Source organism: Tenrec ecaudatus, chromosome 4, assembly GCF_050624435.1.
Source record: "Tenrec ecaudatus isolate mTenEca1 chromosome 4, mTenEca1.hap1, whole genome shotgun sequence".
NCBI lineage: Eukaryota > Metazoa > Chordata > Mammalia > Afrosoricida > Tenrecidae > Tenrec > Tenrec ecaudatus.
The window spans coordinates 58,749,962-58,774,930 of NC_134533.1; the positions used below are offsets into that span (position 1 = coordinate 58,749,962).

At 54.4% G+C, this 24,969-nt stretch overlaps 2 protein-coding genes and 1 pseudogene across 6 annotated transcripts in view; 1 reads left to right on the forward strand and 2 right to left on the reverse strand.

Moving 5' to 3' along the window:
- DKK3 (dickkopf Wnt signaling pathway inhibitor 3) overlaps window positions 1-24,788 on the forward strand; it is a 55,487-nt gene extending 30,699 nt beyond the window's left edge. The window contains exons 5-8 of the mRNA XM_075546064.1: window positions 11,538-11,630; window positions 12,773-12,917; window positions 13,729-13,885; window positions 14,760-24,788. Of these exons, the coding sequence (XP_075402179.1) occupies window positions 11,538-11,630; window positions 12,773-12,917; window positions 13,729-13,885; window positions 14,760-14,970 (606 nt within the window). The 3' untranslated portion in view covers window positions 14,971-24,788. The remainder of the gene's footprint in view (window positions 1-11,537; window positions 11,631-12,772; window positions 12,918-13,728; window positions 13,886-14,759) is intronic.
- LOC142444277 (small ribosomal subunit protein eS8-like) lies at window positions 7,886-8,960 on the reverse strand (annotated as a pseudogene).
- Window positions 24,228-24,969, reverse strand: part of USP47 (ubiquitin specific peptidase 47) — a 111,666-nt gene continuing 110,924 nt past the window's right edge. For all 5 annotated transcript variants that reach the window (XM_075546062.1, XM_075546060.1, XM_075546061.1 and 2 more), the window contains exon 28: window positions 24,228-24,784. In XM_075546062.1, the coding sequence (XP_075402177.1) occupies window positions 24,610-24,784 (175 nt within the window). In that variant the 3' untranslated portion in view covers window positions 24,228-24,609. The remainder of the gene's footprint in view (window positions 24,785-24,969) is intronic.

Sequence of the window (24,969 nt, forward strand, 5' to 3'; positions counted from 1 at the left end):
GAGAGCGACAGCAGCCTGCTTTTGTTATGATTTCTTGCTGTTATGGGTTGTGAGGTGCCGGGGAGTCCGATCTGACCCGTCCCTGGACAGGCCACTGCCCAGCCCTCACACTCGCTCTTAGGATTGAGCCCCCCAATGCCCTGGGCCCCGAGGGGCAGCTCTACTGTCCTCCCGGCTCAGCATGTGTGTGAGTGGGCCCTGCGACTTCGGCCTGCATTGGGCTTACTCTTCATGCGGGCCGGTCCCCAATCCTTGGTTTTTGGGTGTTGCTGGGTTGAGTCCCCATCGCCAACCCTTTAGGTTTGGGAACCAGTCCAAACCCATTTGTGCCAAAGAAGATAAGACTGAGGGCCTGGTCGTCAGCCTCTCTGCAGCCAAATGATTGCTGTTGTGTGAGAAACCAGCTCCTCAAAGACGCTATCTCCGGAGCCTGTGGACATCGAGGGTACTTGGGGAAAGTCCAGGCATAGTGTCATGGAAACGATTGTGGAAATTCCCCACAAGCTTTTAAAGCCCCCAGTACGTAGAGGCATGCCTCGCACATTCATGACCTTCCTCCGGAGGCAAAGTGAAAACAATCGTCAGGGATTTAGACTGACTCAGCTCTCTGACTCATGGGAAGAGTAAACAAGAAACCAAGGGAGTAAACATGGAGAAACCCTACTCCCCCCCTCCCCCATCCCACACACGCACCAGCAGCAGACGCATCCTGGACTTGCGATCCATTCAGCTGTGTCATTGCTCTAAAGTTCTAGCAGAACTCCCACCCTACCTCTGACCCTCCTCTTCACCGCACCCATTGTTCTTGGCTTTGAATGAATGAAGGGGCCCTAAGGTTACTCATGTGGCTAGTCCCAGGCTTAGCCAGGCGCCAGGGGGTACTGTGACTAATCTTGTTCAGCTCTTGGTCTGAAAGAAGACAATTTCTCCCGGGCTGTATCAGCCACAGGGCGCCTTAGGGGAGCGGTACAAAGGGGTGGCTATCCCAGGAGGCCCTCCTGGGGAGAGGGGCATGCCGTCCTTTCAGCTTCCTCCTACCCTTGGTGGAGACGAGGCCCACAATTGGGCACACAAGGCTCTGGCCTGAAGCACCAGTGAGCATGGGTTACCCTGGCTGCTGACTGGACGGGGCGCACCTCAAAGAGACAATCTGGTTGTAGACACTTGCAGTCCTCTCGACCTAAGTCATGGTTCCCAGTGTGAGGCTCGGCAAGTCTCACGGATGCCTATAGGTCCTCAGAGCCCCAAAGTATCAATCCAACCATCCCTACTGTTGGGGGGGTGGGGGGGTGTTTGTCCTGAGGGCACCGTACCACCAAGGAGAGGCACTAGGCCTCATCTCGGAGGAGACAGGGCCCTTAATGGTGGTTGAGTTGTTGCCGGCAGACAAGGGAGGTACGGGCATTCTACAAGCGCCGACCACGTTCTGGGACTTGGGGTTCCTGGAGAGGGCAGTCTGGAAGTCGTGTAGGCAAGCAGGTGGGCACCGACCACTGTGCCCTGTAGTGTGGGGTCCCAGGGCCTAGCAAGCAAAGAAGGTGGAAAGGCCAGTGCCCAGTGGCATGGCCTCAGCGTGACAGTCTCACAGGGACTCACGACCTTGGTGATTCTTCTAGAATCAAGGGCCCCCGAGCCCTGCCGATCCAGCCTGCTGTCAACTAAACCCAGACCCTCCTGGGGTGTAAACCCCGATCCTACTGGGGTGTAAACCCCAAGCCGGGCTCTTCATTTGCATGGGTGGGAGCGCCGTTTCCTGGTCACAGGACCGTTGAGACCCATTCTGGGATGCCTCTTGCTGGCACGTATGGTTGAGGGCTGTTCCCTGGGTGTCCTACCACTGCCTGGTGGAGCCAGAGCCAAGAGTTCTCCGCTGACAGGACCTCAAGTCCCCTCTCCTGCCCCTGGTCACTGGGGACACCCCTGCACTCTTGCCACAAGATTTCACTATGCTAGTGCCCGGATGCAGTCCGACCCTCCCCAGGGCCTGGCAGGCCGCCTGTCTGCTCCCGTTATCGTGGACTGACCCAGTGCAGCCTGCATTGTTCCAGAAGGCCCTGCGGCTGGAGCGGTTTTCCAAGCACGGATCATCCAGGACTTGCATAATCAGATGTGTGTCTTGGAAAACAATGCGGGCTGCAGTGTGGAAGGTGGTGGAGGGGGAGAGGGGCCCAGGCTCGGGACCAGCCTCTTGGCTCCCACATGATTGAGGGGTGACCTCAGCAGGCATGAGGTGTGTGGGGGGGGAGGAGGCTTTGTGTGGCCAACAGTCCCTTCTGGCTCTCATGTCAGATTCTGACAGTAAGTCCTAAACCACGGGGCGGGCATGTCCCCAGCTCCCCACCCTGAGTAGGAGGGAAGACCAACCTCTCAAGAGGGCAGATTTTCAAGGAGTGACGCCGCCCTGCTCCTCGTGGGGCCTCGGCATCTTCTCCTGGGATTCAGTTCCTGGGAACCAGGTGCTTCTCTTCCTGAGCCACTTGTGGGGAACACAGAGCATCCTGGCGTGGGCCCAGGACAGGCACCGGCAGAGAGGCTGCTCCTGAGAAGGCCTCCATTTTCCTCACGGAGGGGCGACAGCCAGAGCTTGTGAGAATGGGCTGTCTGGGGCCTCTCACTTTCACCATTTCAGTGGGAAGTTACAGCTTTTGTCGTGTTGGGGTTCTGCTCGCCTCCCCTTCTATCGTTATGTTACCTGCTCCGCAAGGCTCCCCCTCAGAGGATAGGATGGGCCCAGAACAAGGCCAGGTGCAAGGTAGCCCTGGAACAGGCTGTTGACTCCCCGTTCAGTCTCACCTGGGCTAAGAACTGGCACAGACTCCCTCGGAGTCACTGGCGGGTTTGAACCACCAACCTGCGGTTAAGAGTCCAACGTTTATCCACCTGAGCAGCCATGTGGTGGGGAGGGGTGGAGACTGGGTCCCCTCCTCTCTTTGTCAGGCGCCCCTGCCAGGCTCATGCTGGCTTGCATGGCAGGTGCTTCCTGCACAGGGCACATTACCTGTGGATGAGGCGGCTCTGAAGGACAGACCCAGGCACGGCCCTGGGACTGCACCCCTGATATCTGTCTGTGGAGTGGGGAGTGGGGGCTGTGCAGAGCCAGGGACCCTAAAGGGAAGGGTGGGAGGGGCGCTCCCTTGGCTCCTGCCTCAGGCTGGGTGACAGGCATCCTATTGGGTTGGTTAGCCATGGCTCAGGAACATGAAGTTTCCTTTGGAATTCAATGCGGGTTGGCGCTCTCCAGAGGACAGCAGCTCAGGCTAAAATAATGTGTTGGACATTTCTGTAAGCTGGGGCTGGCCGTCTCTGTGGGTTGGCAGCCGGATGAGATCTCTGGAACGGGAGCAATCTTGTCTCTGGAACACACCCTGTGGGGTACAGAGGGCTTCCCAGAAAGAGGGGCGTGCCTGAGCCTGGAGGACATGGAGTGGGGAGTTCTCCTTTTCCTGCCCCCGTGCTGAGTCCAGCCAGGGGCATTCCCCTTTCCTGGGGTACAGGCTCCTAGGAGACCGGGCAGCTGCAGCGCCTGCCCCTGGAAGCCTGCCCCTGGAAATGGCAGTTCTGCAGAGTGATGGTAGTCAACATGGAAACCAGAGCTTCTGGCTCCTGCCTGGCTTTTTCCACAGGGCCATGTCAGCATTGGGGGTGGGGCCAGAACTCTGGGTGAGGTTGGGGGCCTGCCCCCTATGGAGTCAGCTGGAAGTTTCCAGTGAGGCATCCAGGAGGGGGCAGGGGCTGCCGCGCGTGGCACGTGTGCATTTGACAGGATCCTGTAACTCGCTTGATTTAAAAAAGTCACAAGAGGGCAAGTCTGACTTGGAAATCCCATTGCATCAGGGGAGGCTGCCTGCTCTGCCCCCTGTGGACCATCGGTTCCAACTCCCACTCCCAACCCCCAGGGTTGGTGGACGTTGCTCTCATGCACAGCTGAAGGGGGCAGTCTCCGATCTCCCAGTAACCCCGAGCCCCCTCCTGCTGGTCCGAGGCTCAGGCCCTGCCCACCACTCAGGCGTGCAGGGACTGGCCCCGCAGTCCACTGCTGGAGCCGGGAATGCCTGCCCACCCAATCGTGCCCTACCCCCACCCATACACACAGGTGACCATCCATAGACAACCCACTGTACCAAACCCCAACTAGACAGAGCTAAGGGTGACATAATGAGCCTCGACTCCGTCTGGAATCTTTCTTGGAACCTTTTGGATCAACACCCCGAAGGCTTGTCCCGCCCCCTGCTTCACCTCCAGCCCCCTTGTCACCACCCAGCAGGGTCATGCTTCAGGCTCAGAAGTAGACATGACCTTTGATAGCAAGTCCCCAGATAGAAGAGCTGTGAGCCCCCTGCTTGTTGTTGGTGGTGGTGGGGTGTTTGAGGCGATGGGGTGCAGGGAAGAGTGCTTGCGGGGAGGGCCTGACAGATGAAGGATTAAGTCTTGGCTGTTTGTCCATCAGTGCAACCGTGGGCTCTGAGCCTCGGTTTTCTCCTCTGCAGAGTGGGGATTGGTTGAGGGTTCGACTGGTCCCCCTTTTCTTCTGTGATACCTGTGTGTGCATGGGGGGAATGTGCAGTTGGTGGCAGTACACCATGCTGGGGGGACGTGCAGTTGGTGGCTGTACACCCTGCTGGGGGGACGTGCAGTTGGTGGCAGTACACCATGCTGGGGGGACGTGCAGTTGGTGGCTGTATACCCTGCTGGGGGGACGTGCAGTTAGTGGCTGTACACCCTGCTGGGGGATGTGCAGTTGGTGGCTGTACACCCTGCTGGGGGGATGTGCAGTTGGTGGCTGTACACCCTGCTGGGGGGATGTGCAGTTGGTGGCTGTACACCCTGCTGGGGGGACGTGCAGTTAGTGGCTGTACACCCTGCTGGGGGATGTGCAGTTGGTGGCTGTACACCCTGCTGGGGGGATGTGCAATTGGTGGCTGTACAGCCATGCTGGGGGGATGTGCAGTTGGTGGCTGTACACCCTGCTGGGGGGATGTGCAGTTGGTGGCTGTACACCATGCTGGGGGACGTGCAGTTGGTGGCTGTGCACCCTGCTGGGGGAATGTGCAGTTGGTGGCTGTACACCCTGCTGGGGGGATATGCAGTTGATGGCTGTACACCCTGCTGGGGGGATGTGCAGTTGGTGGCTGTACACCATGCTGGGGGACGTGCAGTTGGTGGCTGTGCACCCTGCTGGGGGAATGTGCAGTTGGTGGCTGTACAGCCATGCTGGGGGGATGTGCAGTTGGTGGCTGTACACCCTGCTGGGGGGACGTGCAGTTGGTGGCTGCAGGGGCCAGAGAGAACCCTAGGGTATGTGGTGGACGCAGCAGGCTCTTGTGTCCACTCGGCCCTCTGCTCCCAGGTGCAGTGTGCAAAGTCCTCACAGGGAAGGCCCAGGAGAGACCCCCAGCCTCGGAGAGGTGGTCTGTTCCCTTGGGCCTCATGGGAATGCCCAGGATGACTTTGGGGTGTGGGACCCTGAGGTGCGGAGAGCTGAGGCTCACGAAGGAGCCCGGCCTGGAGGTGTCTGGGAAGGCCTCGCAGGGCTGTGTGTCGGCTTTTCCCCGCAGAGCCTCCTTGCTCTGAGCAACTGGGGTCTGAAAAGCAGGGTCAGAGGACAGGATGGAGCCGCAGCCATTTTCCACAAGTCCTGATGGCATCTGAGCACCAGGGGCGTTTCCAGGCCCAGCACCTCTGCCAAATCTGTTCCTTGTCAGCCCCACCTCTGCTGGCATGTGAGCCCGAGGGCTGAGAGACAGTCCTGCCGCCCTGCTCCCTGGCCAGCTCGCTAAATATAGCTCCCTCTCCCAGACTGCCAGGAGGCCTGCTCGGAATGGCCTCAGTTCCCCTTGCCAAGAGCCAGATGCTCGTCAGACTCCACCATCAGCATGGGACAGCCGGGAGTGGCTGGGACTGAGAGGAGCCCAGTGAGCCCAGGCAGTTGGCTTCTGTCATTGGACCGGAGTGACGATTCCATGTGGGGGAAGGCTAGCCCCCCACAACTGATCGCAGGTTCAATAGGCGCAATTGTGCGGTTAAATATATATATATATATATATATATGTAATAAAGTCATAGAAAATAAGGAGAGATAGAAAAGTGATTGAAACAATGGAGTCATATTTCATAGTAGCATGCTCACCTTAGCCCCACTTGGTGGTCCACGTGGAGATGGGAGACAAGAGGGCAGGAGAGAGGGGAGGGGAAGGAGGGCAAGGGGAGAAGGGACAGGGGAGCGAGGACCGGACCGGTGGGAGTGGGAGGAGGAGAGAGGACAGGGGAATGAGAGAGCTCTTTATTTCTAACCAAGGCTTGTATACCTTTTGGGGGTGTACAAGCCCCTAATTACAGGTAAGGACATAAGTCACAGGAAGGGGTTGTATTATAGGTAATATAGTAATGGGAGGGGGATGATCTAGGGGTGTACATGCAATAAGAAGGGCAGGGATTGGGAGACACACATGTGACAAGATGGGTCATCTTAGATTCAGAATGGCAGGCTAACTTTGGGTGTCACTGAGCAGGTTTGACCTGTTCTCTGGCTTTCCACTGAAACTGTATCAGTAGGGTGTGAACCCCACCTACAGTGGACCAGACAGATGACTGAAAGTCTTCAGGGAGAAGTAATCCATGGTCCTGAACAGCAGAGAGTGGCCGCAGGTAGGGCCAGACAGTAAGTAGTCTGAAGGTTGAATGCATCTGACCCCCCACCATGTGCTGGCAAATGGCCTCTAATGTTTGGCATATCTTTGGGGGAGACAAAGCTGGGGAAAAGTCTTTTTATATCCCACAGTCCCAGATGCCTGGGCCCATGAATTTCTGCCTCCTGGCCCTAAGGATGGGAGGCGGGCCCTGCCAAGCCAGGACTGAGGGAATGGAGCCTGGTCGGTGCTCAGAAGGAGAGGCATGGTGGCCGCCCTAGCACCATCTGGAAAGTCCAACCCACTGACCTGGAGTCTCAACTCTACTGTGGACCATCTGGGTGTGGCTGGGCAGGTCCTTTGCCCTAAGTCTCAGCCTCCACCCTCACTGTGTTGAGGACAGTAAGGAGTTACAGTCTTGGAAACCCACAGAGCCAGTCCTGTCCTGTCCTGCGGGGGTGCTGAGCTTCAGAATGGACTCAAGGGCAGGGAGTGAGGTCTCAGTGCCCACACACTAATAGGCAGCAGGCCGGGTACTGGGATCAGGGCTGGCCATGCAGCAGGGCCATGCAGAGGACACCTTGAACCAAGCAACAGGTTCTTTGGCCCTGCAGGGTTAGTCCGGGAACACCCAGACCTGGACCAGTGACAATAGCCACTTCCTAGTGATGCCTGCGCCACCCTCCCCCCCCTTCCCTGCAGACTCCTAGCTTTCCACAGCACATGTGGGATCCAGTGTTTCTCAGTTCACAAGGCAGAAGGGGTGCAGCCCTGCCCACCCAGGCCTTTGGGGCGGGGCTTTGAACTGGTTCTGTCATGGGTGACGAAAAGAAACTTGAATTGGTCAAAGGTGGGCTGGTCGACAGGGGAGAGACTACTCAACATCCTGCTAGAAACTTAATCTCCCTCTTAGAGACCAAGTGCGCGTGTGGTTGCATAGCAACCAGATCTCTTGCCTGACCACAGGGACATAGCTGCCCGGCTTGGAGACAGCAGCTGACCACACTGCCTTGAAGGCGTGTCTCACTCCATAGACCTGGTCTTCTCAGGCTCTGGGTCCCTGAAACACCTCCTGTGAATATCCCATTCTGGGGCTATTGTGCTAAGTGACCTAGATCTTTTTCAAATTATTATTATTGTTAAAAGATCATTTTATTGGGGGCCCTTTCAACTCTTAACAATCCACACATCAATTGTGTTTTTTTTTGTTTGTGTTTTTAGAATAAACACCTTTAATACACGTGCTAGGATGGGAAGATTTATTTCCCTTTTCGAGCATTGATTTTCCTCAGGTAAAACCCCAGCTCCTTCCCCTCTAGCATGTAGCTGTCTGCTCGGCCACCCGGACCTGGCCGTGAAGCGATACAGGCCAGCAGCTTGCCCTGCTGAACTGCTCCTCCAGAAGACTGCTGATGTTTGCGTTCATCGTATTTCTTCCAAATTTTCTTTGATCACTTCTTTTTTAGTATCTCCTCCTCTTCAGGAGCCAGCTTAGCCCCCTTTTTCCGGCCCAGGGGCAGTGCAGAGTGGGACTCGTACCACTGGCAGGTACCGTGTGCTGTCCATGAGCAGGATGCAGTGCGTCTTGGTGCGGACCAGCTCATTGTTGGGTGCGTTGTAGACAGCATTAATGATTCTTGTTTTGTGGGTACAACACTGGAGCCCCGGGAGAAGTTCCCCACGTCCAGGGCCCTGTACTTCTTGTTGCCTCCTCTCACACAAACCGTGTGGATGCGGTGGGGGCCGATCTTAGTGTTGGCAGCCGGGCGCCCCAGTTCATACTTCGGCTTCTTGTGGTAGGGCTTTCTCTTGCCCCTGGTTTTGCGGCGCTTGTGCCAGCTGTCCCGAGAGATGCCCCTGTGTCATGGCTGCAGCCCTAAGAGAAACTCACCCATCGCTCGGCGCTGGCTGGAAAGAGGCCCAGACATCAATCATATTAAGCATGTTTGTACATATGTTGCCATCATTCTTCTCTAGACGTTTTCTTGCTATTGAGCCCTTGGTATGGGCTCCTCTTTTTTCTCCCCTCCCCCTCCCACCCTCGTGACCCCTTGATAGACTATAAATGATTATTATCTTCATCTCTCACACTGACCGCTGTCTCCCTTCCCCTATGATTTCTGTTGTTCTGCCCTCTGGAGCGGGGTGTGTGGTTGGTTATGTGTTGATCATTGCACTCAGTCCCCCTTCCCCCTACCCTCCTGGTCTTGCTGCTCCCATACCTGTTCCTGGATTTCATGAGCCTCCAGCTCTTATCTCTTATCTGTACCTGTGTACACAGGTGACCTCCATCTTAAACATCTGGGCCTGTTCCCGTTTGGCCGCATCAGCCATGATGGGACCAGCTCGAACCTGCTTGAAGCCCCACTTGCTGGGCCTCGATCCCCATGGTACTCAGGATGGAGCGCTCCCGCCATTCCACCCCCAACCCCCCCCCCCCCCCCCGCAGGACCTGCACTGGGACACACTGCAGTGCCTGAGAGGAGACATTCTCAGTGCCTGGCTAAGGCGCAGCTCCAGAGCCCACTGCGCTCATGGGCACATGAGGTTGGGGGAGAGTCCACTCTACCCTGCACCAGCCAGAGTATCTGTGGGAGCCACTAAGCCTCTCTGAGCCTGTGTCCAGGTGGCAGCACCCACGGTCCTCAAGGACAGAGGAGACGTGCCCCCTGGGTTTGGGTTTCCGGGGCTCTAACTCTAAATGAGAGTAGAAAGCCTGGTCTTTCTCTCACAGGATGGTGTGTGGGATATAAAGGGGCTTTTACCCCCAGGTTGTCTATCCCAAATATCTGCCAAAACTAAGACGCTGCTTGCTACACATGGTAAAGGACTGTACACTTGCCAGGAATGTGAAGTTGAGAAAGATTTTATTGAGGCAGGGAAAGAACTCCCAGGAGCAAAGGAAGAGAAGGGATAGGGACGGGGGCATCTTGAGCCCCCCAGGTGGGTTCCGAGACCCAATGAGTTAGGTCAGGGAAATTGTGCCTGGCAGTGAGGCAGTGGGACACATATAGGACTTGAGCCCAGGACGTATGTGCTGGTGAGGGAAAGAAAGATCTTCTGGTGCTGCATTTGCAGGGTCTGAGTCACGATGTGGTCTGTGAGTTAATCCTCCCGAACACTGAGGGAAGGGCTGTACAGACCCAGCCCGGAGAGATAAGATCCATGGGATACTGGAGGCAGGGACTGCACAGTCCAGTTCTGGCCTTGAGAGGTAATGGGGGTGGGGTCGGAAAGAGGCCACACAATCCAGCAGGCTATCTTTTGGAAGAGCTGGGGGAAGCGGCTGCATGGCCCCTACCTGACCCGAACACATAGACCCAGTGAAAGTGGTTTTTGATCCCAGCTGTGGGATACAAAAGGGTTTTCCCCAGGTTGTCTCCCCGAAATATCTGCCAAACCTAAGATGCTGCTTGCTACACATGGTAAAGGACTGCACACTTGGAGGTCAAGGTCAGCGGTTATTCTCCCTGGGGGTTCTCAGCCCACTAGAGCCATCAGACTGTATAGTCTGCCCCACCCTAAGTAGGGCCCACTCCCTTCTGATAAGGATAGTAGATTGTTTCCCTGAAGGAGAGCCCAGAGAGAAGGTCTAGCCCACTCAAGGATGATCAAGATAGGCTGCCATCTTGAGTCTAGGGCCCACCCATCTTGTCACATGTGTACCCATAGCCCCTCCCCTTCCTGTTACGTGCACACCCCTAGCTCATCCCCTTCCTGTGACGCATTTATGCCTATTGTACAACCCCTTCCCGTGACTTGTGGTTACCTGGTAACGGGGCTTGCACGCCACTAAGTATATCTTGGCCTTGGTCAGAAAGAGCATATGCTCTCTCCTCCCCGCCTTTCTGCGAGGACCTGGCTGCTGAAATCATGGCTGTCCCATATCTGACTCCTTTATTTCACTCTTCCTATCTTCCATGACTTTACTATGACTTCTATATTTTATAACTGTACAATTGCTCCTACAGACCCCCATGGAGGTTAGAAACTGGTCTACTCTAACACCCAAACGTTTGCTAACTGCAAGGTTGGTGGGTCAAATCCACCAGCCGATCCAGGAGAAAGAAGGGAACAAGCGCGGAGGCCTGGCATAGTGTTTCAACAAGTCAAATCCTGGATGGCACGCGTGTGGGTTTTGGGGTTTGCTGCTTGGGGAGTCAGTGAAACCTCTACCACCCGTCAGGGTAGGGAGTGGCTGCTCCTTCATCTTCTGCCCTGGCTCCCCTGCCTTAAAGCTGCTGCCCTGGGCCTGCTGACTTGAAGCTCCTCTGGCCTCAGGGATGGGCAGATAACTTCACTTCTCCTTCCCTGCCTCCTGCGTCCCCTCCTGTGGGCAGAGCTGGAAGCCAGGAGGAGATACCTAGGCTGGCATGGGCTGGACTCCTTATGTCAAAGCTGGCCACTGCCTTTACTTCATGGCCAGGATAAAGGAAGCCTGCCTGGGCCGCGACCCCAGGCTGTCTATGCTAACTTAACAGGCTGACGGCCCTGCCCGGCAGTGGATACCTGCTGGGCACAGACTCCAGCCTTTCCTGGGCAGCCTGGGCACCGCATTAGCACTTTGAGTTAAATCTAGTCCACGCAGACTAGCTCTTGAGTAAGTCTACATATTCCTGGCCTGGATGTGTACAACGTGTGGACCTGGGAGAGTTTGATGGCGTGGAAGCCAGGCCTTGCTCTGGGCCCCAGTAAGATGTGCTAGCAGTGAGTCTGTCTTTGAGGATGGTGTCTATGCAGGACTCAGCAGCGAGGGGTGTCTGTCCCTGAGCCTGTGGGGTCAAAGAGAGGGGCGGGTAAGGACAGGCACTTCCCTGCCAGGGCATCCCATGATCACCTATAGACCTAAGGGTCTACCCTTGGGATGGAAGCAGGGGCCTGAAGTCACCCAGCCTCTCCTCCCACCCCCAGGAATGCATCATTGATGAGGACTGTGGGCTGGGCAAGTACTGCCAGTTTGCCAGCTTCCAGTACACCTGCCAGCCGTGCCGGGACCAGCAGGCAGTGAGTATGCCCAGGGGCCCGGAAAGGGAAGGGGTGCTCAGCCTTGTAGCCTGCTATGGGTGTCACCAGGTCCACTGTGGGGAGAGCCTCTTGGTGAGGGTGAGCCCCTGATGGAACTGGAGGGCTGAGTCACTTCAGAGTTTGGGCCCACGGGACCATCTGGAGGCTGTCTGCCACCCTGCCCGCTGGCAATCCATGATCAAGTGCCCAGCAGATTGGGGAGGGGGATGGAGTAGAGAGCAGAGGTCTCCTGCCCATTTCTCTTAGAGAGACCCTTCTAAGTGATAATAGCTAGAGACACCTGGGCAGCCAGAGTCAAGGGGCCAGCCCTTCTCCAATTTCTGCCTTCCCCAGCTCCCAAGTCCACCCAATACCTGCAACTTTTCGAAAAGGTATGTTACGTGGCCAAGCTCCAGTCAACCCTCATAGCTTCCACAATGACTGGGAGCTTTGTAGGATCTGCTTCCTCCTCTTCGGGCTGGGCAGAAGACGCACTGGTAGGGCAGTGGGTTAAACATTGAGCTGCTTACTGCAAGGTCGGTGGTTCAAAGCCGCCTTGAGAAAAGATGGGGATATAGGCTCTTGTAAAGACTTACTGCCTTAGAAACCCGAGAGAGCACTTTCGCTCTGTCCTGTAAGGTTGCCAAGGAGCCTGATGAGTTGGGCTGTGATCCAAATGGTTGGCAGTTCAAAGCCACCAGCCTCTCCCGGGGAGAAAGATGGGCTTTCTATTCCTGTAAACAGTTACAGTCTCAGAAACCCACAGGGGCAGTTCTACTCTGCCCTCTAGGGTCACCATGAGTCGGAATTGACTCTGGCAGTGAGTATGGTTTGGGTCTACAGGGCTGCTAGCAGGTCCTAATGGGTTACACACTGGGCTGCTCACCGCAAGGTGAGCAGTTCTAAACCACCAGCAGGAGCAAGGCAAGGCTTTCCACTCTGGTATGGGAAAACACAGGGGCAGTTCTGCTCTGTCCAGTGAGTTTGGGTTGGAATTTTTGGGATGCTGAGTCAGCTGACTTGGTGGAGGCGGGTGGGACCCTGGGAGGACATGGGCTAGACCACTTAATGGGAAAGAGGGCCCTGGGCCGTCAGCCAGTCCCCCACCCCCTCACCCCCTTCTGCTTCTCCCCTCTGCGCAGCTCTGCACCCGGGACAGCGAGTGCTGTGGAAGCCAGCTGTGCGTCTGGGGTCACTGCTCCACAGCGGCCACCAGAGGTGGCAATGGGACCATCTGCGACAACCAGAGGGACTGCCAGTCTGGACTGTGCTGCGCCTTCCACAGAGGTGGGTAGGTGCCCTGTCCCAAGACATGGGCTCCTGTCTGCAAACCCCCTCCTGGGTGGAGGTGGGGAGGGAGTGAGGGAGGGAGGGCGACAAGGTCACTGTTTTTGCCATTGCATTGAACCCATCTCAGCGACCTATGGTGTAGAGATACCTGCAGCACACCTGAGCCCAGGGCAGGCAGGAACGCCCCTTGGTGGGAAGGTGGGGGCTGTGGGGGAGTGGGGGCGCTGTGCTCCTTTTCCTGTGCTGCTCGCTTACTGTTCCGCCCACCTTCCCAGGTGAGGGCTGGCCAGGCTCTCTCCCCCTTCCTCCTGTGTTTCTGAAGACTTCCTGGGTTCCCTCAATATCTCCCCAGTCCTGCCCACCCCTCAGCTTCCTCCAGGAAGATGAGTGGGGCTGGAGCTGCCCTGCAGGAACCCCTGTATCTTCCACTTTAGTCAATCTGTCGGAGGCCTCTCATGAGCCCTCAGGGTCCCATCTTTTCCTACCTTCCCACCGCTTCTCTGTTCACACCACCACCATGGTCCCTCAAGCAGACCACCCCCCCAGACCTTGAGTACCTGGGTTCCTCACCTTACCTTTTTCAGTCTTCTGTGGCCTCACAGCCCGCCCCCGCCCCTCCTCTTCCAGGCAGCCCTCCCTGACTGCTCTGGCCTCCCAGCTGGCTCCCTCGGGAGCTGCTGCTGCTCCTATGTCCTCATGTCCCACCTCTACGAGCCCAGTCCTCAGGGTGGCAGTGGGGCGTGGAGGGTTCACCCCATCCCTGCCCCTCCCCTTGGTGCTGGCTCATGGAGAGCCATCCTGGTCCCAGGCCTGTTATTTCCTGTGTGCACACCGCTGACCGTGGAGGGCGAGCTGTGTCATGACCCCACCAGCCGGATGCTGGACCTCATCAGCTGGGAGCTGGAGCCCTATGGAGCGCTGGACAGATGCCCGTGTGCCACGGGGCTGCTCTGCCAGCCCCACAGGTGAGGCCCCACCCGCCGCCCTTCTCTAGGTGGCACCAGCACCCCTGAGGTGGCTTCTTGTGGGCTCAGGGGCTAAAGCAGGATTTGCCTGGGGAAGTGCATGTGTTCGGAGCAAGTTGAATTCAGGTGTCGCTGGGGTTAGCAGGCTGGAGTGTAGGACTGGGCAGGAAGGCGTGAGACACACCTAGCCCGTGGCTCAAGCTGAGAGGGGACTGTGGATGGCCCATGGCGAGTCAAAGGGGGAAAGAGCCCAGGCCATCCGCTTTGAAGGCCAAGCAGAGGCTGGAGCAGGCAGAGGGTTCCGAGGAGAGGGGGGAGGGAAACCAGCACAAGGGCTTCAATCACACTCACAGGGACCAAGAGAAGGTCCAGCGGTGAGCGCACAGCCCACTGGTCCCCCAGGAGCTCTCCCCACCATTCTATCATAGCAGAACCCAGAAGGCTGGGCAGGGACCTCCTCCCAACCCTGCTCCCTGTCCAGCGGCCCCTGTGGCAGGCAGGGCCCCTCCCTGCTGTTGGGGCTGCCTCCTGCTCAGAGGCCTAGATGGGCCAGGAGCTCCAAGGGGCATGGGGATGCTGCAAACCCTCCGACCCCAGGGTCCCCAGGGCCTGCTTCTGGCACGGGAGTCCGACATAGTCCATTGCAGGGAGCCAGGTCCACAGCCACAGGGTGAGGGCGCCTTCTTCAGCCAGCCCTTTTTGAGGTCAGGTATTGACGGATGTCACAATTGTTCCTGGGACATGCCAGAGGCGGCCCTGTGGGAGGAGCCCCAGGAGCCCTGCAGGCAAAGGACTCCAGGCCTGGGCCTCCTGCCCCGCTTGGTCCCTGTGGGAAGCTGTGGCCTTCCCATGAACTACAGCTGTCTCTACCCAGCCACAGCCTCGTGTACACGTGTAAGCCAGAGTTTGGTGAGAGCAGCGAGGAAAGCGAGGAGAGCCTGCTGCTCAAAGAGGCCCTGGTTGGGGACGCCGCCGACGAGGGCTTCATCCAGGAGGTGCGCAGGGAGCTTGAGAGCCTCGTGGAGGACCTGTCCGAGGAGCTGGAGGCCGTGGGGCTCGAGCCCAAGGATGGAGACGAGATCTAGAGCCAGCTCTGTCCCGGGAGCCCATGTGCAATAGAAATAGCTAACTTATTTCTCCCAGCTGTGTCTTCTCGGGTGGACCGACAGGCTTCTTCCCGTTTCCTCTTTGCCAATTATTTTCTGTCTGGCTTGGGATGTTTGCCTAGGTCCCATGGGATGCTGTACATATGTCACCCACCCGCACCCCGATGATGCCACCATTGCCACTGTCCTGCTAGAGGGCAGGGTGGGAGGACTGGGCTTCTACAGTGGCTGCCAGATGGTTGGCACCTGCTCTTGTGTGCCTACCGAAAGCCGCGGGAGGGAGGACGCGGTGGACTCTCCCCACACCGGGTTGTTGAGGACGTGCTGACTCCTGCATGGGTGCCTTGCTTTGTGAACACAAACCTGGCAGAAATGCAGCAGGTGGCATGTTCCTGCTGTGCTTTGTTCGGGCATCACCACTGCTGCTCCGCTTCCTCTGCGCTCCATGCCCCCATCCAGTTAAGACAGCTCCCTGGGCTCCTACACCATGGCCCAATGCGTTCTCCTGTCCGTGGTCGAGGTCTGGGGATAGGGCGCCATCCTCATTGGCCAGGGGTCTGGGAGGCTCAGACACCTTGTCTCTTGTCCACAACCCACAGCTTGTGGAGACCAGGGCAGGGTCTCCCAGGGTGTGACCCCAAGTCCAGGACTCCCCTCCTGCACGCCAGCCTCTGTGGCAACGCCAGTTCACCCTAAATGAGGCAGGAGGGAAGTTTTGAGGCTTATCTGGATGATACACAAGGTGACCCATTCCTGTGAGATTGGATGCCTACGACGCCCATCGGGAAACCCTGTCCTGAAGAGTCCCTAGGAATTGGCACCGACTTGGTGGCAGTGAGCTTGCTTGGCTTCTTGGTTAGACACAGACAGCAGTGTTCTCAGCAGTGGGAGCGGCGGGCCCTCGTTGTAGATGAATGGTGCTGGCAGCCCCGGTGGCTGTTGTGCTTCTTAGGTTATTCACGTGGGAGGAGCAAGATTGGAGAACCTGCATTGGCTACCTTGTCAGGAGCCAGTGGAAAGTTAGGATGACAAATGTGCAGAACTGCTTAGCCACCAACCCCCAGGAGGCCAGCCACGCCGTGCGACTCCCTGCAACCTGCAACCCGGCTGCACTGTCCGACCGCCGCCCCACCACCGGCCTCACGCCTCCGTACAGAGCTTGACGTTACAGTGTCACACGGCTGTCTAAGCATGCTTTCTTTTGAGCTTTAACTTATGTACAAGCACATGTGTTGCACTTAGAAGTCAAGCATAAATCACTTCAACTGCTCCTGTGGTTCTTGGACTTTTTATTTTGACTTTGAGTAAACATAAAACCTTTGCAAACAGGAAAAAGAGAATGACCGGCATTGGGGGGAGGGGGGCAACACCATTTTTTCCCTCTTTTCTCCAAATAAGTAAAATTTCCAGATGGAAACACACTGTTTTTAGAGTTCAATGATCCTGAAAGGATGAACTTTTTTTTTTTTTTGGGAGGGGGGAGCCTTCTTTAATCAAATGCATGCCCAGGAAGACCGTAAAGGGCAATAATCCCACAGCCATGCTAAACTCCACTGCCATGGTGCTCAGCCTTCCTGACGCCGCGATCCTTTCATACAGTTCATGTGATCCCCCAACCATAAAATTATTTTCACTGTTACTTCATAACCAATTTTGCTACTGTTATGAATTGGGCGACCTGTGTGAAAGAGTCATTCGACCCCCAAGGGGGTCGCGACCCACAGATTGAGAACCACTCCTCTGCTGGCTTTTACTTGGCATGAGGCTCCCTGAGCAGTTTCTCCTTTTACCCGAGAAGACATGGGGTCCAGGAGGAGGATGGGCAAGAGCTGGAAGGCTGACCAGCGGCATCTGGTCAGTGCATGAAAGATGGACAACTTTGAAAAGTTCCTTCTTGTCACTGAGCCTGAACACAGAACATCCACCAATCCCAGGGTCTCCATGTGCAAGAAGTGCTTCTCCTGAGATCTTCAAGCTGTGCAGCCATCCCACCCCTTTCCTAAGCTAAGCGCCCCTCCCTCTGTGCCCACGCACTCACTGCCCCCCGACTTTCTGCCTGAACTTGCTCCTTGCTGGGAGCAGTTGGAGCCCGGCAGATGTGACAAGAGCTGTAAGGCCGCAGACATGCCCTGCCAGTTACCAAAAGGCCGCTTGATTTTTCAGACGTTGGGTTAATTTTTGCTTCAGGTTTAAAGATGGTCATGCGGCAATCGTTGCAGGGGTCCATCCAGGCTCCACAGCTCCAGAAGACCTAGATTTCATGGGAATTTGGAATCCGGTCCTGATTGTCTCCCCCTTAATCAGGAATCTTTAGAATTCCCATCGACACATTCCGTACTGGCGGCAGGGCACCCTCTGGTCCTTCTGTTCTCAGGCGGTTGTTCCTGGAGGTCTCCATTGCCCCCCCCCCCCAATCCTGACTCTCCTCTGCTGCCATAAAATGCTGAAGCGATGGGGTCAGTTAACTGGGGTTTCTGCTTATCAAATGAAACTTTACACCACCCCAAATCCAAACACCTGGGCCAAGCCACCTCCCTGTTTTTTTCATTCACTTAACAAGGATTTATAGCGGGCCTGTTCAGAGCCAGGCATTGGCATCCGCTCTGGCCATGAGAACCTTTCTCAGAAACACCCCTGCCCTCAGAGCACTCCCGGTCACACGGTGCAGGCGCAGTCATGCCAAGCCAACCCAGTACAAACAGAATGCAGTGTGTGTGTGGGGGGGATGGTCTCAAAGGAACACAGGGCTACGGGGTGCTGGCATGGTAACTGGCTCTTGGAGGACAGGAGTTTATCAGGAGACCAGGGGTACAGGGAAAGGCATTCTGGGTCCTAAAGGGAAGGAGAGAGGGAATCGGGAGAGAACATAGGGGAGAAAGGGCAGTTGGTTTGTCAAGATTTACAGCCTTAGAGACTCGATGGGGCGGGCTTACATTGCCCAATAGGGCCACTGAGTCAGAATCGACCTAATGACAGTGCTCTTCCGGTTTGGGGAGGCACATTCAGTTGAGGGAAGTGTTCAGAGAAGAGGCTAACAATGACTTCATCCAGTAAAAATGTGGCGAGCGCCTAACTGTGGTGTCCGGCTAAGTACCCGGCAGGCAATGGTGAGGAACAAAGCTAGGTCCTTCCCGCAGAGAACTTACCTTACCCAGGTTCAATCTTAGCCCCTAGCCAGAGACAAAGGAACATCGGAGAGGCACTGCAGAACACGTGGCTGAAGTCCACATGGAGCAGCTGCTTCCTACCTCTTTGCTCTCCACTCCGAAGAACTGCGTTGAGTTACGCTTCGAAGTGGAGTCTGGTATTTCACCTTGCTGGGCTGTTTCCCTTCTCCAGACCCAGAATTCCACAGCACCTCCTCTCCCACTACAGGCTGGGAAGGCCAGACACTTGCTTCCCCAGCCTGCCTCCCAGCCCCGAGGGCTACATGACCCAGTTCTGGCTGGGAAGTAAGGGGAAGACTGCCAAGAAGTCTCTGGAAACTTTCTCCGCCTGAAAGAGGCAGACACGAAGGAAGCCCCTTCCCTGCGGCCCGGCCCTTGTTTTTGCCTTCGAGGACAGGAATCTTACAAGGTGCGGGGCAGGTACAGCCTGTCAAGTTGGCAACAGGAAGATGTATTGGTTTCCTATAGCTGCTGTCACCAGAAACGTGGAAATAGAAAAGCTTAACCCCTTGCTACTGGATTGCAATTCCGTAGGTTGGAAGTCAAACAAGGATTCCATCAGACTAAAATCAAGAGTCAGCAGGGGTAGGTTCCTGTCTGGATACTCCAGGGAGAATCCATGTCCTTCCTTCTAGTTTTGAGATTCAGATTCACTGCCTGGTGCAATTGTGTGCCACCTCCCCCACCCCCCCAAACTAGGCACCCCCTTCTCAGGCTGGCATCTGTCCCTTTACAGCTGGGACGGGTTCAGAGTTTAACGGCCCACTGGTGGTTAATCGGCCCACTGGTGGTTAATTGGGATCCCTTTCCCATGTCCAGGTCCTTAGTATACCTGCAAGGACCCTTTTGTAAAGTCAATAGTCATGGATCTGGGAATTAGGATGGCCACCTTTGGAGGGCCATTGTTCTGCCTACATGGAAGGATAAGAATCTAGGTCCTTGATGACTTCGAAGAGGAAAACAATCCTGGTATCAACCCTATCTCGGCTCCTTTTCAAAAGAAACCCACCATGACCATAAAGCCACCATGTCTTTCTGTCTTTGGAGCTAAACATTCCTAACCGGTTCAGAAGCAATCTGTGAGAGGACCAGCCCAAGGGAGAACAGTGCACAGCTCTATCCAGCCCAGTCCACCAAGATTCCCATCCTCCAACGGAGCGGGCTGCAAAGGGACCGTCCATGTGTGTAGCACAGGCTCCAAGTTGGTTCCTAAACCCCGTGCACAGCCTGCCATTGAATGCACAGAAAGAGGCCCGCACTGGGTCCCAAATGATTCCTGCTGAGTTTCCCAGCCTTCCCTATGCCTGCTGCTAAGTTCTGTACTGGACATCAACACTTCCCACCCCGCCCCAGCCAGGCCAGGGAGGATCCTGCCCTATTCAATGGGCTCTTTAGACTTAGACCACAAGTTGGAAGGGAAGCAGGACACAAGGGTGAGTGGGCGAGGAGTGCAGGGGCTGATGTGGGGTGAGGAGTGTGGGGAAAGGGGTATTAAATCTTGCTATGGCATTTAGACCCCCTTCCACATAGCTAAGAAAATGCTACTGAAACCACCTCTCCATCACTGGACCAGGGTTCCAAGGGTACCGTGCGATTACTCCCCCTGAAAGCAGCATCAGCGCTGCCACCTCACACAGAAAAACCAGGAGGTGGGATGGGGTGCTGGAAAATCACTTGGGAAGCTGTAGCGTTTGGGATATGGATATTGCCCTGTCTTACCTGTCATGTTAGGAGCTCCGGTGGCATAGTGGTTGCATGTTGGGCTGCAACCGACAAGGTCAGCAGTTTGAAACCACTAGCAGCTCCTCAGGAGAAAGCCGGGCTTTCAACTCCGGTAGCGAGTTAGTCTCAGGAACTAACTGGCAGTGCTACCCTGTCCTGTATGTCGTCTTAATGGACATCAACTCGCTGGCGGGGAGTTTGGTTTGGGTTGCCCGTTATGCTCCCGTGACTGAAGCTACAAGAATTCTCTCAAGGCTGTAGAGTGGCCAGTGGGGAAAGGACCACACCTCTGAGTCCCGACTGGCTCCTGCAAGGCAGAGATGTGCTCTGGCAGTACCCCTGTCCTCATCGAGAAAAGCATGTAGACAAACTTGGTGGCCGAAGGCTTGCTGGGACGGCATGTGACAAAGTGGGCCACATGTAGGAGGCATGTGGTGTTTCTGCCAGTGAGAAATTCAGCCAAGGATACCAGGGGCCATCGGGGCTTGCTGGGTCGTAGTGGCAGGGCCTGTGGGGCAATCTACTTTGGTCTACAATGGTCACCAGGTGAAAGGGAAGTAGTCACCACTACCACGCCAGTCACTCTTTCGCCTTCTCCTCATTTCTTATACCATTGATAGGACTGGTGGTGGAGGAGGAGGCAGGGAGAGCCAGAGAACCTGAGCCACACAACTAACTGGCCCTGTGGGGAGTTTGGAATGAAATGACTGTGCTCAGTCTATCGTCAGGGTGACAGGACGGCACCGAGTGCTTGACGAGTCCCCATTCCCCCGTAGGGAACTGCACTTGACAATACCTGGCATTTAGGGTGGAAAAGACTGCTGCATGTTTACATCTTAATCAGGTTGGTAACTCTTTTTAGGAAGAGTTACTTAAAGCATTATTTTAAAACACTCCAAATTAAATGTACCTTCTGGGGAGGGGTGCTTGGGAGCACAGAAAACAAAAGGAAGGGGGAGCTTGGTCTCCACCTGTATGACAGGTTTGAAGGGCCCAGTAATAATTCACTGACTGGTGAATTCCATGTTATCAGGTAAGCATCGACCAGCTACCTGCAAGATTGGTGATTCCAATCCACCAGTCTCTTGGAGGGAGAAAGACAAGGCTATCTGTTCCTATAGATTCCCAAAGCCTCCGAAACTTTATATGGGGTCGTTATGAACTGGAATTGACCCCGCGACAATGGGTCTGATCTGGGGTTAAGCCATCAGAGGACCACCTTCTCTAGTATAGACTAGCTGGAGGGGGGCGGTCACAAGCAGGAACACTTTTCTAGCCACCCCACCATGGCCCCTAGGGAGTACGGCACTCTTTCCTAGTCATGAGTGGCTTCATGCATGTGCAATGTTGTCAAGCACTCGAGTTCTGAGTCGTTTGGAAACGAACACTGCAGCTAGCCAAATGATCACACCCCACCTCTTCCCCACATAAGCAATCTTGAAGTGTAGCCAGCCGATTTCTGGTGCACTAATCTAGCCATAAATGCCTCTGATAATCCGAGACAGATTTACTAAACTCCACGGAAAATGACACACACCATTTTGCATTTGATTCCAGAACTACTGGTCTTCTTATAAAGCTTGTTGCAAGCACACCAGTGACCAAAAATCCTGGGATTTTCAAAAATTACACATTTCTTTAGCTGGAATAGTTTTATTTAGCAAAAAGTTGCTATTTCAGATCATCTTCTATTCCATGTATGCTGCAGTATAATTTGCACAGTACAAGTGTAAAAGCAGTTGGTTAGCGCCTCGATACTGAACACACACACAAAATTCAGAGGAAGAACTACAGCTTCCAGTAGAAAAGGAGACATTTAAATACTAGTCCATGAACCAGAATAAAAGACTTTATTGTATCCCGTACATTCATAGGTCACTTCCAGGCTTAGTCCAACACTGGTGCTGCGCCCTGATTTCCTCTAGATCAGCATTGTCCGACCATCGCCCTCTCCTGCTCTTGGCCTACAGAGTCAAACACCATGTGTAACAGTGCTGCAGAAAACCAAGTCATTCCGTTCGACTCTTTTCTCACAAACACAAGTTCATGCTCCCTTTCTCAGAATCGTGAAGTACATCGCAGAAGAAATTACACCATAGAACTCACCTTTACCATTTGTATCTTGACAACTAGCTCTTACCAAAAGTCCCTTTGTGTTGAGGCAAGGCCCCTCAACAAACAAGTCCTGCAGGCCAGGTACACCTGGTATGGCCCAGAAACCAGTTTTCGCTCCTCTGGCCAGTGTACGCCCCTCGCTGGAGAGCACCTTTATTGGACATGCAGGGGGCTTGGTTCTCACAGGGGTACGTGGTGGGCACAAGGCCATCTGCCTCACAGTAGGCGCTCTTCAAACCCACCGGGGTCAGGACTCTGTGCCCGTGGCCTGCCTGCACCTTGAGATGGGAAACCAGGCCCACTGCCCCGTGCTCCAGTGGACCTGCCCTCTTGGCTTATCGATGCCCCCTTGTTTTTGTGATGCTATGCAGGTAGCCTCTCCACAACGCGTCTTTGCTGAGTCTCATCACTCCCTCACCTGACACACGAAGCACACAGCCTTGTGATTTCACCCCTCCAGGGCCTGGAAAGCAAAAGGCTTTTTAAACGGGGCCTCCTCTTCCTCGACTTGGACTTTGTAATATGCTGGCAATTAGAAGCAGCAATTCAAAAGAGAACACACAAACAAATATAAATACAAGCGGAGGGCAGAAGGCACAGAAAGGGCACGAGGGGAATTTCACCATTTTACTGGCAGAGGACCACCGCGACACCAAATCAAACCAAAACGCTTAATTGTTGGCAAGCCGGGCTCCTCTGCTAGGCAGGGAGCCAGGCGCTGTGAGCGGAAAGCCCATGTCTCAAGAAAGCAGGCCTCTATCAGAACCACGCAGCTGTTCTGTTACATCAGAAAACCCAACTGATGCGACAGACAGTTCCTCACAACTGCCTGGAGCTTTCCTCCGAGACCACCACCAAGCCCCCCGTGCTAGCTCGGAAGAGTCCCTCAGGCAAATCTAGCAGACTGCTACGTATTTCACAGGGAATAAAAACTGGCAGAAAAATACCTTAGAAAAATCCCCTCCCCTCCCCTCCCCACCTCCCATGGATTCCATGAGACTTTAAGACAGGATAGGATTCTCAGAGCCAATATATGCTAGTACTATTTTCTAATTATATCTTTCTGGGAAGGATAAGAATTTGATTTTGACATACTGACAGGTTCTCCAACAGGTAAACAGCAGTATCCTTTCATTTCTATTATGGGAACTTTACGATAAATATACCATTTATAGAAATGAGCCGCTATTCAATACATGTCACAAAAGGCCAGAGTGAAAGGAAACACATCTATCTTTAACCCGGATTCCCCAGCCACAGATGTTTACTGACTAAAACAACACAACAGAGTCGACAAATGTTTCATTGGCATGTTCATTGTTGTAAACAGCATCTGGCATGAAAAAGTTTTACCAAAACCTTTTTTTATTGATTTTTATAAATTAGATGGCATTTCCAAAATGTACGGAGTGGTGTTCACTGACGAGTTTTATTTAGCAAAGCAGAAGCTTGCTGACTCTAGAAGACTTTGCAGTGAGGCCAGGTGATGGCCAGAGTCTGCGCCCAGCCTGCTCAGTCCACCTGTTACTCGCACAGTGCCAGGGCGTTTCCCTAGAGTTCGACTGCATGTAACTACGCATCAACCCCAAAACTTCAAGTGGACTTACAAAAGCACTAGAAGATTCAAACTTGAAGAAGTAACTCTTCAGAAATAAATGTACAAAAATGAGAAGGGGGGAAAAAAGTTGAAATCACTGAACAGAAAACCTCATTCACAAGGGCAAATACAATCTTACGGACCCAGCACGGAGAAGCCTCTCTGAGGGTTACATTTACACAGACTGCTATACTTTTCACTGTACACAGAGGTGCATCATGAAGGTAGAAAGAGGAACCAGGGGAAAATAGTTCAACTGCAATTAGGATAACTCAAGAGGATCAATTTTATTTACATGCTGAATGAAGGCGTGAAATGTATTCTCTACATCCATAACTTAAGTACAATCCATTACAATTACAATACTGCAGCAACCTGAGCTGCCGTCTGCTGGGTGTGGTCCACGGGAGGCATTCTGATGTGCTAGAATAATGTTCTTAACACTGCCCCAAAGCAAAACAAACCAAACCCACCCCATAGCTTCATAATTCCTTACTGGGTTACCGCTAGCTCTGAGAATTCCTTTCTTCGGCCCCTAATTTTGCGTCTTTCCAAGAGTCAGCACGCGTTGTACTTAGTTACGAGTTGTTAATGAGGTAATGTGTGTGTCCGTGAAAGAAACAGATCGGGCATCATTCACGGCCTTTGCACAGCTTTATTATTGAGCTACGAGCATCCTGGGTGAGGCTAGTTTTACTAGCTGCTAGGTGCACGCTTGTCCACAATAAAAGAAGTTGACTCGTCCCGTTCACTCCCCCTTTGCTAGTTGCAGGTTTTGCCTTGTTATTATTATAATTTTTTTTGCACATCCCTTTTCACTTTACAGTACATTTGACTATAGTGCACAACATGATTCCAAGTTGAAACAGTGGCCCACTGGGCACTGAGCTTCTGATTGGTGAAGAGCAGTCCAATCAGTGCTGGTGTCACTGGGTTACCCCTAACCATGTCCGGCCAGAATGGCACTACACAACCGTAGTGAACCATCGCATCCCAACCACGCCCCAGGGAGCACAGTCAGTCTTGAGCTGGCTCTCTATTGGGCGCGCCATCCAGATAGATCTTGAGTGCTTTCTCCTTACGAGGGGAGTACGTTACGCGATGCCCAGTCTTCTGGAGCCGACTGCTTTCCTTTTTCATCAGTTCATTTCTCTGCTCATCTGTCAATTCCATCAATTCTTCTGTTTTGTCCCTATGTGTAAAAAACATCGATCACATGAGGCCAGAATAGCCACCTGCCGCTATCAATCGATGCTTCAGTGCCATCATGTCCCCCAGCAAGATCATGAAATTGGACCGTCATGACTAAAGTTAAATCATCTCACCCATTAGAATGCTTCAAATTTCTAATGTGTTTAATAGATTAGCATAGCATCC